This window comes from Mustela putorius, unplaced genomic scaffold (genome assembly GCF_011764305.1).
Source record: "Mustela putorius furo isolate JIRA1106 unplaced genomic scaffold, ASM1176430v1.1 tig00003853_pilon_pilon_pilon, whole genome shotgun sequence".
In the NCBI taxonomy this organism is placed as follows: Eukaryota; Metazoa; Chordata; class Mammalia; order Carnivora; family Mustelidae; genus Mustela; species Mustela putorius.
This window is the reverse complement of record NW_025422005.1, coordinates 33,966,468-33,981,305: the sequence shown is the minus strand read 5'-3', so window position 1 is coordinate 33,981,305 and position 14,838 is coordinate 33,966,468. Positions and strand designations below refer to the sequence as shown.

At 58.5% G+C, this 14,838-nt stretch overlaps 2 protein-coding genes across 4 annotated transcripts; both read right to left on the bottom strand.

Moving 5' to 3' along the window:
* Window positions 1-14: 14 nt before the first annotated feature.
* Window positions 15-9,776, bottom strand: B4GALT2 (beta-1,4-galactosyltransferase 2). Of its 3 annotated transcripts, XM_013044682.2 has the most exons (8): window positions 9,640-9,733; window positions 9,055-9,211; window positions 7,625-7,980; window positions 7,178-7,413; window positions 3,995-4,185; window positions 3,718-3,840; window positions 3,501-3,605; window positions 15-894 (listed from the first exon to the last, which is right to left on the bottom strand). In XM_013044682.2, the coding sequence occupies exons 2-8, from the start codon at window positions 9,087-9,089 to the stop codon at window positions 744-746; spliced, it is 1,197 nt and encodes a 398-aa protein (XP_012900136.1). In that variant the 5' UTR covers window positions 9,090-9,211; window positions 9,640-9,733; the 3' UTR covers window positions 15-743. The 3 variants fall into 3 exon arrangements, with proteins under 3 accessions (XP_012900136.1, XP_004740568.1, XP_044920326.1); XM_004740511.3 differs by lacking the exon at window positions 9,055-9,211 and having other exon boundaries at window positions 9,640-9,776; XM_045064391.1 differs by lacking the exons at window positions 3,501-3,605; window positions 9,055-9,211; window positions 9,640-9,733 and adding an exon at window positions 9,534-9,554.
* A 1,049-nt stretch (window positions 9,777-10,825) lies between these two features.
* Window positions 10,826-14,150, bottom strand: ATP6V0B (ATPase H+ transporting V0 subunit b). The gene is made up of 8 exons (XM_004740543.2): window positions 13,961-14,150; window positions 13,188-13,236; window positions 12,873-12,956; window positions 12,637-12,714; window positions 12,363-12,432; window positions 12,202-12,253; window positions 11,792-11,982; window positions 10,826-11,132 (listed from the first exon to the last, which is right to left on the bottom strand). Exons 1-8 carry the CDS (start codon window positions 14,025-14,027, stop codon window positions 11,106-11,108), a joined length of 618 nt encoding a protein of 205 aa, XP_004740600.1. The 5' UTR covers window positions 14,028-14,150; the 3' UTR covers window positions 10,826-11,105.
* Between the last annotated feature and the right edge of the window lie 688 nt (window positions 14,151-14,838).

Sequence of the window (14,838 nt, the reverse complement as noted above, 5' to 3'; positions counted from 1 at the left end):
GACAAAGGGGCTGCTCCATTCACGTTTTTTACTAAAGCACCCACACAAGTTTCTGTGCAATGTACAAACAACGAGCCGGCCCTGGGGCTACTGCCTTCTCTCTGAGACAGGGAGGCGGGAACCAGACTGACAGATCTAAGCCCCACCCGCCCCCCATGCAAAAGCCCAACCTCAAGATCCCAGGCAGCGCCACAGCACCCCCTCTGGTCCCCTCCTGGGGTTGCTCCTCAGCAGGGGGCGCACCAGAGTTTGCCCCTACAATGTTGAATGAAAAAGGTTTCCCCTCCCCTGGGAGCATGAGGGATCCCCAGGTCTGAGAATTCCCCCTGGAAGCTACACTGCCCCCTAGTTGTACCTCCCACTCTTCCAGGCCCTAGGGGACTCAAGGGGGGAGAAACTGAGGCACAGAGAGGTGGAGTGGCCTAGCCCAGGCCACTCGGTGAGGCAGTGCAGGGGCTGGCCCGACCCTGACAGTGAGGGAGGACTGGGCTGGGGAGGGAAGGGGCAGGAAGAAGGGTTGACCCCAGAGAGGGCCACACTGGAGGGGCTTGCCCAGGTTGGAAGTCCCCCAAAGTAGGTTCTGAAACTTCCAGGTGCAGCTGGGGGAGCCTATGGAAGACCCTCCGAAAACAGAGCCCACAGTCTCAGTCCTGCGGGGTCCCACAGAGTAGTCGCCAGCCAGGCTATCGAGGTCAGTCCTCTGGCAGGCAATCCTTGGCACTGGGAGCCTTTGTCCGTTAGTATCAGCCCCGGGGGGGCCATGACGGGGGCCGCCCAATGTCCACTGTGATATTGGTGAAGAGTGGTTGCCGAGACACCTCCAAGACCTGGTACCGCACTGACCCGATGCCATCCCGCTTCATGGTCAGCTTCGTGTTTTGAATCTTCGTAAACCTAGATAGGATAGAAGTGGGTCCAGATCAGGGCTACCCAATAAACCCAATATGGGATCTCTGGGGCTAAGAATCAAGCCACCCTGGCTTCTTCCAGGGATGGCTCAGTTCTCACCAAACCATCTGCCCGTCACCTGCTTGGAGCCCTTTTGCTCTGGCATCTGCTTTCAAAACAGATCTTATCCCCTTGAGTCCAGAACTGTGACACCCTCACAAATCTCTCTCTGATCTCAGCCTTTCTCCTAAGCCTTAGACCCAGACACAGGCATCCAACAGGCACCTCAAATGCAAGGGGTCCTGTGTCAGTCATCATCTGTACTCCCCAAGCCCCTCTTCTCTTTGCTATCTCTCTGTCCCTTACCACTTACTCACTGAGCAGTCCCCAAGTACCAGGTTCTGCTCTTAAGTACCAGGGACACAGTCAGGAACAGGACAGTAAGTCCTTCCTCTAATGGCAAGTCTGTTCCCCTAGGGGAGACAGGTAACAGACAAGGAGCACATCAGAATGCTAAGGGGGAGACAGGGCAGAGAGACCAAGATGGCTGCCCTGGGAGGCGTAAGCACATGACACCAAAGCTGACAGCAGGGGGAAGGGCATTCCAGGCAGAGGTAAGCACATGCTGACCCTAAACTGGAAATGAGAATTTGCACAGCCAGTGGTTCGAGTTTAATGGGCCAAGGGCGTAAGAACAGCTTGGAGGCTGGAGCATGTAGGGATGGGGCTCTGGAAGTCAGAGGTTGCAGGTTTTTTTATTCTAGGAGTGAGAAGACAGGGATTTTTAGCCCAGTGGGAGGCAAGTGGGGAGGGCCAGAGGACAGGAACAATAGAAGGACGAGGGGGAAACAGGGAAACTAGTGAGAAGCGACTGCAGGAGTCCAGACAAGAGGACAGAGGCGGTGCTGGGGCAGAGGGGGTGAAGGGAAAAGCGGAGGGGCTCAGAGATGTTTTGGGAGGGGCACAGGTACAACCTACTGACGGTTTAGACACACAGGGTGAGCGAAAGAAGAATCCAGGGAAACTAGATTTGAGGCAAAAGCCACTAGGTGGATGGAATCGTTACTTTCTTTAAGCCAGAAATGCCTCGCTGTCTTGCCACTTCCTCACCCAAGGCGGACATCACTAATTCATGAGGACACGGTGACCCGAAACAGGACCAAGGCTCCCGGCATGTGCTTTGAGAGCTCCCCGCCCACCTTCACTGCAACTGTTTTGATCCTCCTGCTCCTTCTGAGCTCAGCTCACATCCCTCTCCAGAGCTACCCCAGCACCTAGCACTCTCCCTCAGATGCCCTGCAGCCCCTCTCCTCCCGTCCCTGTCCACCCTGCTTTTCATTGAACTGCTTTTCCATCAGCTCCCTGGACGCCCAGTGCTTCATGCTCCTGCCAGAGGCCAGCCCACCACTGGTGCTGCAGCCTGTCTCCCCACTCTTGCACCTGGCTTCAGAGCAGAACATCCCTACTGTTCTATCCAGGCGTGTGGCAGCCTCACACCCAGCACACCCCCTAGGCCCCGTGATTCCTCCAAGCTTCCTTCCTGGCCCACCGGCAGCTCTGCCAGCCCTTCTTCACCTTCTTCAAACTCAAAAGGTGATCTTTCAAAGCCGAATCTGATCCTGATCCTTCCCTGCTTAAAGCCCTCCCATGACTCCCCATCGCCCCTGGCACAAAAGTGAAACTCCCAACCTGGGATCCAAGACCCCAGACACCCAGCACTGACCCCACAGCCCATCCCAGCCCTCAGGGACTGTAATACCAGAGTCCCAGACTCTTAACTTATACCACGCACGTTCACATTTCCAGACTCCTGCAAATACCATTCCTTTTCTCCAAACTGGCCTCCTCCACTAACCCGGTGAATATAGCCCTGTGCCCAAGGCAGGCGTGTGACAAACACCTGTTGAATATATGATCTTTCAAACCCTGGTTTACCATCACCTCCTCCTGGAGAGCCTCCCACCATCACTCCCTCTTCTGCCGGGACAGCACCTTGCCCTGATCACCGGGGCCATAGCTGCCTGTCTCCCTCACTAGAGTGAACTTCCTACGGGCTGTCCAGCAGGGACTGGTTCCAGACTCCCCCTGCCCACTCCCCCAGGTTAGAGCAGTGCCAGGAAGCCCTTGTCTACACTGCACATGCCCTCAGGTGCCTCTCCCGGCTGGCACCAGCACCTAATGTCGCTAAGTCCTCAGGGACGGAATGGCCTGCTCCCGTCTCAGAGGGATCAGCACTGTCTGTCCGTGCCCTGCCCCATGTTGCTCGGGCCACCTTCATTGGGTCCCCAGGCCCGGGAGCTGTGCCTGGTGCCCGCTACCTCTTGTCTTGTCTGCTCTGGCATAAGGGAGGTTTGTGAGGACACCAACGGGGATGTAATCTACTCAGGGAAGATTTGAACCCTGCCTTTACATTGTTGTCACCTCTAGGAATTAGGCGAGGGATGATAGAAGTCTGGGGTGAGGATGAGCTAGGGGTTGGGGAACAGGGATCAGGGGCATGGGAGTCCTCTCCAGGAGTCAAGGGGTCAGAGGCCTTGGGAATCACGTCTGGGGATCAGTGGCACTGGGAAGTCCCTTCCAGGAAGTAAGGGATTAGGGGCACTTGGGGTCACCTCTGCGGGTTGGGCTCGTTATGCTTGTCCCGGTCGTGCTTGATCATGCGGTAGCGGCCTATGCGGATGTCTGGGCGCGAGATCTTCATCCCAGTCAGGGAGATCCTGGGGATGGGGACAGACGGGCTGGAGCAGGCACCAGGAAGGGCAAGGAGCCTCGCCCGGTCTGCGCTGCACCTGCTGCACCCAGTCTACTCCCCGCCCCGCCCAGACTCACCGGTTGAAGATGTCGTCATCCTCGCCACCCCAGCCCCAGTACTCGTTGGGGAAGCCGTTGATTCTCAGAAACTGGGCTTTACTCAGGCCTGACACACCTCCGAAGTAGCCGGCATAGGGCAGCCTGTGGCACGGAAGGGCAGGAGTCAGCTGTGGGCCTGAGGGGATTCCAGGGGGAAGGCCGGAGATGGGGTGAGGGGCCAGGAGCAAGGGGGCGCTGGGTGCAGTACCGACCGTCAGGGCAGGAGTCTGGGTCCGGCTGAGAAGGGAGCCCTCACCGGAAACCGAACTTGTCCATGGCAATGGCAAAGTGGCGGGGCTGGTCACCACAGCGGTACAGGTTGCGGTCATCCATGGGGACCAGGTCCACGTCACTGAAGATGAAGCAGTCATAGGTGGCATCCTCTTTCAGTGCCTCCAGGAAGCCTACGTTGAGCAGCTTGGCCCGGTTGAAGGTGTCCTCGCCATGCTGGGGTTGGTGCAGGGGACAGGTCAGCTCTGGGCCTGTGACTGGCAGGCACCGGCCACTTTACCATTGGCCAGAGTGCTCCCCAAGGGGCTCCTACTTCCCCGCATCCCCCTGACCCCACTCTGAATGGCTCCCCTAAGTCCTGCCTTCCAAGACCTTCCAGGACTTGGCTCCAGACTCCCCTCCAGCCGTTGCCCTCAGATCCCAAGGCCCAGCTGCGATACATTCCTCAGCATCCCTGGAATACTCCAGGCTCTTTACTGCCTCGAGACCTTGCTGTTAGCTCTGGAATGCTCTCCTCTGACGGTCAAGCTGGTGTGTGGACAGGCATCCCTGATCACACCCCCTGCCTCCGCGTCATCGTTCGTTCTATCCTGTGAGCTTCACTGAGTGTCCGGTTACACTGGGACTTAGAGCGCTCGTTCTTCTCATTCTTTCACCCCTTCATCCCAGCATGCCCTGCAGCCCTGTCCTGGGTGCCAGGCACCTTCCCTGTGCCGGTGGGAGCCTTTGAGGAGAGCAGCCCGGAGCCCACTGCATCCCTGCTGAGCACACTCACAAGAGAAGATGAACAGTGAATGCCCCAAATGACCAGCGTCGAAGACAAAGAAACCATAGGGACTGAGCCATCCAGCCCCTTTGACTCGTCTGGATCCACATCCAAACCCCCAGGCAGCCTCTGAGACCGGGAGAGGACCTGGTGAGATTCCCCAGTCTCCCCCGCAAAACGTCAAGACAGGTGTACAGGCAGTCATGGCCCAGAGAGCTGGGGGTCCCCTGAGCAACGGGGCTGCGGGGCCAGGCCTCTTTGAGGCTGGGTTCCTGGCCATGCATGCCCACACTCCCAATTCTAGCCAGAGCAAGGAGGAGCCCATGGAAGGAGCTGACTGCTGAGCCCCCTGTGCCATCCTACCATCTCTAGGCTGGAGCAGGGCACGGCCCTGGAGAAGGGTCTTTAGGCAGGCCCCTTGAGAGCGAGAGGAGGAACCATGGCTCCTCCTTCCCACCAGCCAGCCTGAGCCCCACAGGGTGGGAGCGGCTCCCCCTGCTTGCTCTCTCTCCTGGCCCTGCACCTTCCCTCCCACCAGCCCTTGCAGCAATTGTGCATTTTCTCCTGGCTCATCGGCTCTCCTTTCTGACCTTTCTCACCAGCCAGGAGCCCTGAGTTTCTCCCACACGGCTCATAAACATGTCCAATTTTACCCCATCTCAAAAAGAAACCTCTCCAGCCACCACCCTACCTTTGCCTCCCCTTCTCGTTAGAGTGTTTTGTTTTTTTTTTTTAAGAGTTGCCTCCAATTGGCTATTTCCATTTTGTCAAATCTGATTCCGTCTTCAACCCACTGCAATCTGCTTCCGCCCCCACCATGCCCCTGAAATGGTTCTCGCTGGGCCCACCTTGTTGCTAAATCCACTGGACGCTGCTTAGTCCATATCCTTCCTCCCCCAGCAGTGCTCACGTAGCTGCCATGCTTCCTTCTGGACACTTACTCCTGGGCTTCTGGGACACCACACTCTCCTGGGACTCCTCAAACCTCTCTGCCCAACCTTCCAGTCTGCGGTGCTGTCCCTTTCTCCACCCATTCCTTACATGCTGGCTTTCCTCTCTCATGCCCTGAGCTCCCCAGGCAGGATGGACGTTGTTGGGTTTAGAGACCACCTGCATGCTGGTGGCTCCCAGATCCCTCTCTGCACCTCAGACCTCACCGCTGGGAGGACTCATTGGTCCAACTGCCAGCTGAACATTCCTTTCGTACTTCACGCAGGCACTCAGACTCATCCCATGCAAAAAAAGAATCCAGGGTCACGCTGTCCCTGAGACCTGGCCCAGAGCCTCCGTTCCATCTCACTCACAGGCGCAGCTAACCCATACAGCAAATGGCCAGGAAGAACCCTCCAGGTGTCCTGGCGTCTCCCTTTCCTCTCTCTCTACCGTGTTAAATCTCTCCCTTCACAGCCACCACTGCTGCTGGCCCACACACAGGTGCACTGTCTCTTTGCTGAATGTCATACCCCTTCTCAACTGGTCACCCTGCCACCAGCCTCTCCCTCCGTCCCATTCCCCACATGCAACCAGAGCGATCTTCCCAGGAAGCAAGCGTACATGTTACTCCTCACTTAATCCAGTGGTCGCATGCTGCCTTTAGGCTGGAAGTCAACTGCTTCGCTTGTCTCTGGAGACCGTTCTGGATTTGGCCTGTGCCAGCAATTCCAGGCTCATCTTTGCTACCCACCCTACATGCTGGACCCCACACCTCCACCAGTGGTTCCCGAAGACACGAGACCAGCTCTCTGGGTGGGACCTGGGGCCTCCAGTACATCTGCAGACTGATCCCTACTCATCCCTCAAGACCCATCTCAACTTCACCCCACTTCACTTCACCACCACTTCACCCCAGGGCTACTGTTCAAGGCCCCTCTGTGCCCCCACAGCCCCCTGCTCCAACTCATCCCACACGGTCGTCTTGGAGTCTATGGGGATCCAAGTCCAAGTATGGGAATCCCAAGTACAGGAAGGAGGAACTATATCAGATCCTCCCCGGGTCCCAGCAGCCAGGCCTCACCAGGCCCAGGGCAGGGCTTGGACCCTGAGCTGAGTTCCTGGGGCCTCTGCTGTGGCCATGGCCCTCTCACAGACTTCATCCCTCTTTCAGGCTCTAACCCACCCCCTCCAAGGGCTGCTCCATAGCCCCTCACAGCCAGCTGACCCTAGGTATCTACACGGGGCCCGCCAAAGGTAGACCATGAGGCTCATCTGCGCAGAGGCTAGGCACACAGCCATCAGCATGTGTGCCAATGCTCGTGTGTACACTCCCCATCATGCACCTGCAAACTCTCCCACGTGAGCAGGCACGTACACGGAGCCCCACACGACCACAGGCAGGTGAGAAGCCATGAATGCTCCCGCCCGCACTCATGCACTGAGAGGCACACGGGTCTCCCCAGCCGCAGGTGCTCACGGTGCCCAGCCCCGGGGCCCCAGGCAGCACACCTGGTTGATGACATAGACGCCATAGCGCAGCCGCTGTCGCCTCAGGATGGGGTGCAGGTAGTGGAGCCAGTAGCGCAGGTGGTGCTCCCGGTGCCGGAAGGGGATGATGACTGCCACCGTCTGGGCCGGCGTGCAGTCGGGGGGCGCGTAGCGGCCGCCCAGGAGCACGCCTGGGTTCTCCCTCTGCACCCGCTCCAGTGGCATGGGCGAGGTGAACTCAATCAGCAGTCGGCCCACTGCAGGCGGGACGGCGGCAGGAATCAGCTGGCCATCGGAGGCCAGGGACACCAGCCCTCTCACTCAGCCCCAGGGGGAGGCCAGGGAAGCCCCGGAATGGCCCTCTTGCAACAGACCCGGACCCCCTGTACCCCCATGGGTCACTCCCTGAACCAAACCACACCAGTCTTCTGCCCACCCCTAGAGGCCGGCCCTACCCTGCAGGCTCACCAAGGCCCGGCGGTGACTCAGGACAGGGAGGCAGGACAGGAGCTGTGGGGCCGGGCCGGGCGCTGGGAGACTCGGGGAGCCCCGAGCTGGGGGCAGTGGTGTTGGGCCGAGAGAAGTTGGTGCTGCTGCTGGCAGCTGGGTGGAGGGCCCGGGCAGGGCCACGGGCACTGAAGCGGCTGAAGAAGGCCAGGTGCTGGGCGTAGACGTCAAAGTAGAGGATGACGGCCACAAGAAAGTGCAGCAGGCAGAGGAGGAGCACGGCCTTGCACACGCGCTCCAGCGTCCCCCCCAGCAGTCTGCTCATCCCGCAGGCGGCCGCCGGCCCGCCCAGTGGGCCCGGGCATCCGGCTGCCGGCCTGAGCAGGGGGAAGAGAGAAACAGACCCAGCGGGTCAGGGCCAGATGAGCCAGGCTACCCAGCCCCCGCCCCTGCCTGCTGCTCACCCTCACAGACCCGCATCCATACGCGTATTACCTGCTCACATCCTGTGACACTCGCGGACTCCCATTCACATGGACACAGTCCCTGGCAACTCACTGCTCACACAGCCTCACACACCTGAGTACTAACCCACAGACACACACGTTCCTCATTCTTGCTGCCACACATACACAGAAACACAACCTCATGCTCCCACACTCAGGTGCACGCCCGTATTGCATGACTGGACACATAGCCCTGTGTGTCCTCAGAAACATGAACACATGACCTCTGATCACAGTGGTTCATACCTCCCAATGAAAACACATTTACTTGCAGACCCCCCTGTGTACCTGTGCCCCAGAGAACAGACACCCCCACAGGCCAGCATCCTCAACGCAGAACTCCTGGTCTGGGGAGGCACGACCATTTACTGAGTACCTAGCATGCAGGAACCCTTGGTACTCGTGACTTCAGTTAGTCCTCCCAGGACCATGGTGGGCAGTGGTGTGGTTGGACAGGTACCAGTGACAAGTAGGCCAGGCCAACTAGGACCAGGCTGGGAAGTGGCCCTCAGCATCCAGGAGGCCCAAATATGAACAAGATGTTTATGGGACCCCTACCCTCCGGAGTGGGAGCTCAATATACAAAGTGGGGCATATGACACCCCTCCTTTAAGACCTCAAGGATTGGGATGAACTTTCTGGAGTCTGCCCAGCACTTGCTGGTTCTGATTCCGGGAAGAAGGAACGCCTAGGCCCTGGAGACACGTCCAGGACCAGCATGCCAGGGAAGGGTCTTGGGCCATGGCTCCAGCTGGGGTTCCAACAGAGCAGCACTTCTGGGGGCTGGGTCTCACTCAGAGATACATAGCACCACACAACCACAGCCACCGTGGGTCCCAGCTAAAGTCACCTGCACTCACAAACACTGAGAACTACATGGAGTCACAGACACACCCCAGTGACAGTAACAGTATCAGTAACAGTAACGCAGAGTCACACACTCACAAACAAAGCCGCTGCTCCTCGACGTACACAGCCATGCATGCAGGTTCCCGGGCAGCTTGGACGCCCGGCCCCACGTGCAAACATTCCCACCCCTCCCTCCGGGGCAGGGGTTCTGGGTCAGGCTGGCCGCCAGTCTGCGAGACGCCTTAGGGCGGGGCTGAAAGGCAGACCGTCCTGAACACGTGGCTCCCCGGGGCGGGGGAGGCAGTGAGGACCCGGTGGGTGTGAAGTCTGGGGGGGGGCGTGGATTGGGGGAGTGGATGTGGGGCGGGGGCCGAGGCCGGGAGAAACGTGAGTGGAGCGTCTCCCCGCGCCACGAGGCCAGGGCGAGCGAGGACAATAAGGGAGGCAGGCAGGGGGCGGGCAAGAGGAGCCCGGGGCGGGGGATGGGGAGGGGAGGGGAGTGAAGAGCCGAAGGGGAGGGATGGGGGAGGGAAGGGGAAACGCCAGGCCGGGGTCTGGCCGCCGGCGCCTCTCACCGGCTCCTGGGCGGGGATCGCGGGGCCGCGCTCGGGGCGCTCCTCGCGGGGCTGGGTCTGGAATGTCGGGGCCCTGGGCTGGGGACCGCGCGCGCACCCCTCTCACCCGGCGCTCGGGGCTCAGCAGGGGGCACCGCTCCAGCTCGGGCTGGGTTCCCGGCTCCCGTGGCTGCGGACGGCTCCGTCCCCCATGGCCCGGCCCCGCCGCCTCCCGCCGCCCGGTCAGCGGCCCCCGCGGCCCCCGCGGCCCCCGGGCCGCCTCCTGCCGCCGCCGCGGGCCATGGAGCCGAGCCGCCCCGGGGGGCAGGGCGGGGCCGGGCGGCCGGGCAGACCCACGGACCGGCGGACCGATGGACCACAGCGCCGCCGCCTCCCTCCCGCGCTACGGCGCCTCGGAGGGGCAGGCCCGGCCGGCGCGCCCGCGCGCGCGCCCCCGCGGCCCCCGCCTCCAGCGCGCCCGCACCCGCCGCGCGCCTCTGCCGTCCGCCCCTGCCGGCGGCCAAGCGCGGCGGAGCGAGGGGACAGAGGTGGCACGGGACCAGAGAGGGTCGGAAGAAATCGGTAAGGCTCATCCCAGAGGTTGGATTTGGGGTCCAGACTGGGGAGCGTGTGGGTGTGGGCTGGAGCGCGAACTCCGCCAAAAGGGGTCCTGGAAGTTAGGCGACTCTAGCAGGGAGGTTAGGAATTTGTCCTCTCATTGATGGAAACAGCATTATAGGTCTGCTAGCGGTCGCGGGGTGGGGGTGAGGGTGGTTGTTGGTTGGGCAGGACCCTTAAAGGCGTGAGAAGTGTGTGGCAGGGGCTTCTAGGATGACAGGATGTTGGTACAAGATTGCACAGAAGAGGGAGGAGGAGCTGGGGCCCTGGGAACAAGGGACCAAATTAGTTACTGGCAGGGGATGGCACTGGGATATGCAGAGGCAAACGAATGGGCTCCAGGCTCCACAGGGATAGACAGTGAGGGATGCCTGAGGGTAGAGCCAGATAGATGTGGCCCATATGGGCTTAGCAGACAGAACCTTGAAGACCTGGGACTGGGAGGATAGCCCCCTCCTCTGCACAAACATCGGGGTCCATTCAACCCCAGCGTCCCTTGCTCCTTTCAATAAAGATATTCAAGGCTAGAGTCCTCAGGCCAGCACCCTTCCTCTCCACCCAGGAACCAGCTCTGTCCAAAGCAGAGACTGTGTATGAGACAGATACCAAGAAGCTGGCATAATGTTGAGGCCAATAGGTCGGTTTACCCTCTCCCCATGAAAGAATGTAACAAAGGAGGGCAACAGGAGCAGCACTGACCCAGACAGAAACCACGTTTATTTCACAAACACTGGGAAGACGGGTTGGGGAAGAGGCGGGACACAGGTGCACAGCTGCACACGGTCATCAGCAATCCACTCCCCACACCGAGGCTCCAGCCAGGTAGTGCCTCCAAGTTGATGGGCAGCGAGAAGCCAAGTGCAGGGAGGGCCCTGAACACCAAGCCCCGTGAAAGGCCAAGGGTGACAGCTCCAGCTGTCCTGGGAAAACCACAAATAAATAAGAGTGGGACACGGCCCCACCCAAACAGATAATCTAGTCACCCATCTTCACTCTGGAGGTCTGCAAAAGAAGAACAAGGAGAAATCAGGCAGTGACAGAGGAATAAGTAAGACAGTAATAACAAATGACATAAGGTCAGCTCTAGCAAACCCATGGTGGGATGGACAGACCACAACAGATGGATGATGGGACCAAGACGGACATGCTGTGACAAACACCAATGAACAGGGACAGTCAGTCAACCACAGAGTTAGGCTGTGGGACAGAGAGAGGAGTGGCACATGAACAAGACCCATTACCAAGAGTCAACCCAGCTAAACATTCACATTCAGACCTGATCCTCAGCCACACGTACCCATGTTAGAAAAGATGCACACAATTCAGACATACTGTTCTACTCACAGAATAGATACACACAGGCCTTGAGACCCAAAGTCAAACACACCAAGACTGACAGACAAGGTCCCAATCCAGGCTAGACTACAAATAAAGACCAAAAAATAATACAACAGAAAGCCCCAATGAAAGACCTATAGACATAAAGCAGTAGGGAAATAAATGTTACACTAGTCAATGATACCACACTGGAAAGCTTCAAAAGGGGAAAACCGAAAAATGGGAATTAAGTGGCGGGAACCACTCAGTTCTATGGTTACAGATGGAAAGAGAGTGAAGCTGGGTTGGGGACAAGGACACAGGCTCCCCAGGGAATTCATCACCTGAAGGATTGCAACAATGACGCCAAAGAGGCCAATGGCACTGCCAAAGATCTCCACGATGAGAATCTTCACAAAGAGGCTGGGGTTCTGTGCATCAGCCAGGGCAGCTCCACTGCCCACGATGCCCACGCAGACTCCACAGAAGAGGTTAGAGAGGCCTACTGTGAGGCCAGCTCCAAACATGGAGTAGCCTGAGGGGATGGAAGGAAGAGTACTGAGGCCAAGCCAGGCACAAAGGGAGAGGAAGACAAGCCCCCAACATGGACTCATGGGGCTAGTCACCACTCCCAACTCTGCAAAGCAGGCCAAACAAATGGGAGTGAATGTTGAAATGCTAGGTCTAAGCTGGGGCACAGAAGTGGGGAAGCAGACATAAAGCCCCAGCTTTTTTCCTTCACATATCCACCTACCTGCATGGTAGTTTCGATGCCCAATGGCTTGAGGGTCAGTGGCACTGAAAGGCTGCAGGAGGCAGAGAAGTAATCAGAAGCCACTCTCCCTCCTCCAGTATCATTAATCACTGCATAGAACATACTGGAATAGATGCCAACCCCACCGTGGTTCTCCATACCTCAGCCATGTTGCTGATCACAATTGCCATGATGATGCCATAAATGGCCACAGCCTCACAGAAGATGATGCTGGTAGTGGTGGGCATGGGGGTGGAGAGGAGAAAAAGATGAGAAAGAAACAAATCTTCCTCCCCCAGAGAGTCCCCAGCCACCACTTCCCCTACTGATTTCCCACCCCATCAGGAGGCTGGTCAGAAGCAGCATGTCAGGTCAAACAAACAGGGAGCTCCCAATGCAGATGGTCTGGCAACCCTCCAAAGGTCCTACATTTACCTGACCAGATTCTTGGTCTTGATCCTGGGAGCCTTCACCCCTCCTCCAATGATAGAAGAGCCAGTAATATAGATGCCCCTGATGGAAAGATGGAAAAAAAAAAAAAAAACAAACCCAAACCGATGAGCAGAGCCCAAGCTTGTCACTGCCCCCAAGATCCCAAGATGACTAAGGACCCACTGACACCACCTGCTATGACTCACCTCTCTCCCCAGTCCCACCACCCCAACACTCACCATGCTGCCCCAACCACAGACAGGGAGATAGCTAGACCAATGCCCAAGTTTGACCACATGAAGGGGGAAGTTTCAGTCAGGAACCTGGTGTGGAAACAGGGAGGAAAGCAGTTTCAGCCTTGGTGGAGAAGTGAGCACAAAATCCATATCCCAACCCTCCGAGCCCACTAGTCCTGAACACTGAGATAAAATACATCTTATGTCCCAAAGGTCCATGTCCCATGCACCTGGGGATGGGGTGGAGTAGGGGCTTAGATCAGTGAAGGAAAGCTGCAAAGAAGCACCTAGGAGAATCCTCTCCCTGCAGTCCCTTACCATGCCACATCAAAGCGGAAACCCAAGTCAAAAATGGTGTAGCAAATTCCTGCAGGAGTGAGGAAAAAAGGGTTAGAGGCGGTTCTCTAGAGAGAAACTTCTCAACTTAAACAAGAAGTCGCTACCCAGCTGTAACATCCCCAAAGGTCTGCCTACAGGTAAGTCAAGGGAGACTTGTCAGGCTGGTCTCCATGTGAAAGCACGGCTATCTATTCAGACTCCTCGGCTCAGGCCTCCATTTTCTGCCACTCCCTCACTAACCTACAGTCTCCCAGTGACACCACCTCCCAGACCAAGACCCTCCACGGCCATCTACCAGTAGGTCTGAATACCCTGGAGAAAGGGAGAGCGCACCGGATCCCACCAGCTGGATCTGAGCCGCTGTTTACCCAACAAGCTGTGGGTGGGGGCAGAGGGCAAAACGACCAGGAAAAGAGGAACTGGAACGGCCGGCTCGTGACCTAAGCAGGCCCCTCTGGAGCGAGCGAGGGATCGCAACAGTGAGATGGGGGAGGGGCGGTAGTGACAGAGAAGTACGGAGCGGCTCCCGCGGCCCCCACCTCCCCCCGTCCGCGCCCCTCCTCAAGGGGCTAGAGATCCGGGTCTCCTCTGTCAGGGTCAAAAGCCCCAACAGCCTTGAGGCAAGTCCTGGGGCCCCAGACACGGACCCCACGCTGGGGCCCAGCATTCCCGGGACCCCACTTCTCCCGCTGGGCTCCAGCCCCGCCAGCGGGGCCCGAATGCTGGCCCCGCCCGCCAGGGCCCGGCCTCACCCACGACCAGCATGCAGGCCCAAAAGGCCACGAAGACCCCGGAGTAGAGCAGCGCTAGCCCCGTCATGGCGGCAACGACGGCGGGGCTCGGGTCTGTGGGGCCACAGCTAAACCCGCGTCCCTGCGTCCACCGTGCGCCCCGCAGTCTGTCCGCCCGCCCCGCAGCGTCACCTGACTCACCCACGTGACGCGCGGGCACCACGTGACTCCACACCCAACCCTGCGCCACTATACGTCCAGAACTTTGGCGACGCCAACGCGCTGAGAATTGTGGTTGTTGTAGTCCCTCGCTTCAGAAAGAGATCCAGCTGTTCTCAGTACCTCGACCTCGGGCGAGTCACTTTCATCTCTCCAAACCGCTCTTCCTCAGCCCCTATAGTCAGCTCCACTTGGGCTCACGGGCCCCGCTTTACACCAGAGCCTCCTCACAGGCCGCCTCAGCTTGGCCTCCAAGCCAGTGCTGATTCCATGGAACTCCTCCCTTGCTGTGCTCCCCAGTTCAGCAAGGGTGTCTTGCTAACTTTGCTTATGCTCTTCTTTCTGCCTGAAGCACGCTTCTTCATGTTCATCTCGTTGCCCAGCTAACATCTATTGGTCCCCAGGAAACACTCTTCTAGGAAGCCTTCCCTAACCCAGAGGCAGGGCAATGTGCCTGCTCTGGGCTCCCCTGCTATCCTGGTGGTTCCTATGAAACTTGTCACTCTTCAGTTTAAAATGCCATTTCAGGGGTGCCTGGGTGGCTTACTCAGTTAAGCATCCACCTTCGACTCAGGTCATGATCCTGGGGTCCTGGGATAGAGCCCTGCATCCGGCTCCCTGCTCAGCAGGAGAGTCTGCTACTCCATCTCCCTCTGCTTGTGCTTTCTCTCTCAAATAAA

Bases quoted from the DNA above. Each gene is read 5' to 3' on its own strand.
- B4GALT2 (XM_013044682.2), bottom strand. From the start codon at position 9,089: ATGGCTGTGTACGTCGAGGAGCAGCGGCTTTGTTT. The intron at 3,606-3,717 runs GTGAGTCTGGGC...CCCCATCCCCAG, and splicing joins GATGACGACATCTTCAACCG to GATCTCCCTGACTGGGATGA. The intron at 895-3,500 runs GTGACCCCAAGT...TATCCTATCTAG, and splicing joins AACGAGCCCAACCCGCAGAG to GTTTACGAAGATTCAAAACA.
- ATP6V0B (XM_004740543.2), bottom strand. From the start codon at position 14,027: ATGACGGGGCTAGCGCTGCTCTACTCCGGGGTCTTCGTGGCCTTTTGG. The intron at 12,957-13,187 runs GTAAGGGACTGC...TTTCCACACCAG, and splicing joins TTCCGCTTTGATGTGGCATG to GTTCCTGACTGAAACTTCCC. The intron at 12,254-12,362 runs GTATGGAGAACC...TGCCTCCTGCAG, and splicing joins TGATCAGCAACATGGCTGAG to CCTTTCAGTGCCACTGACCC.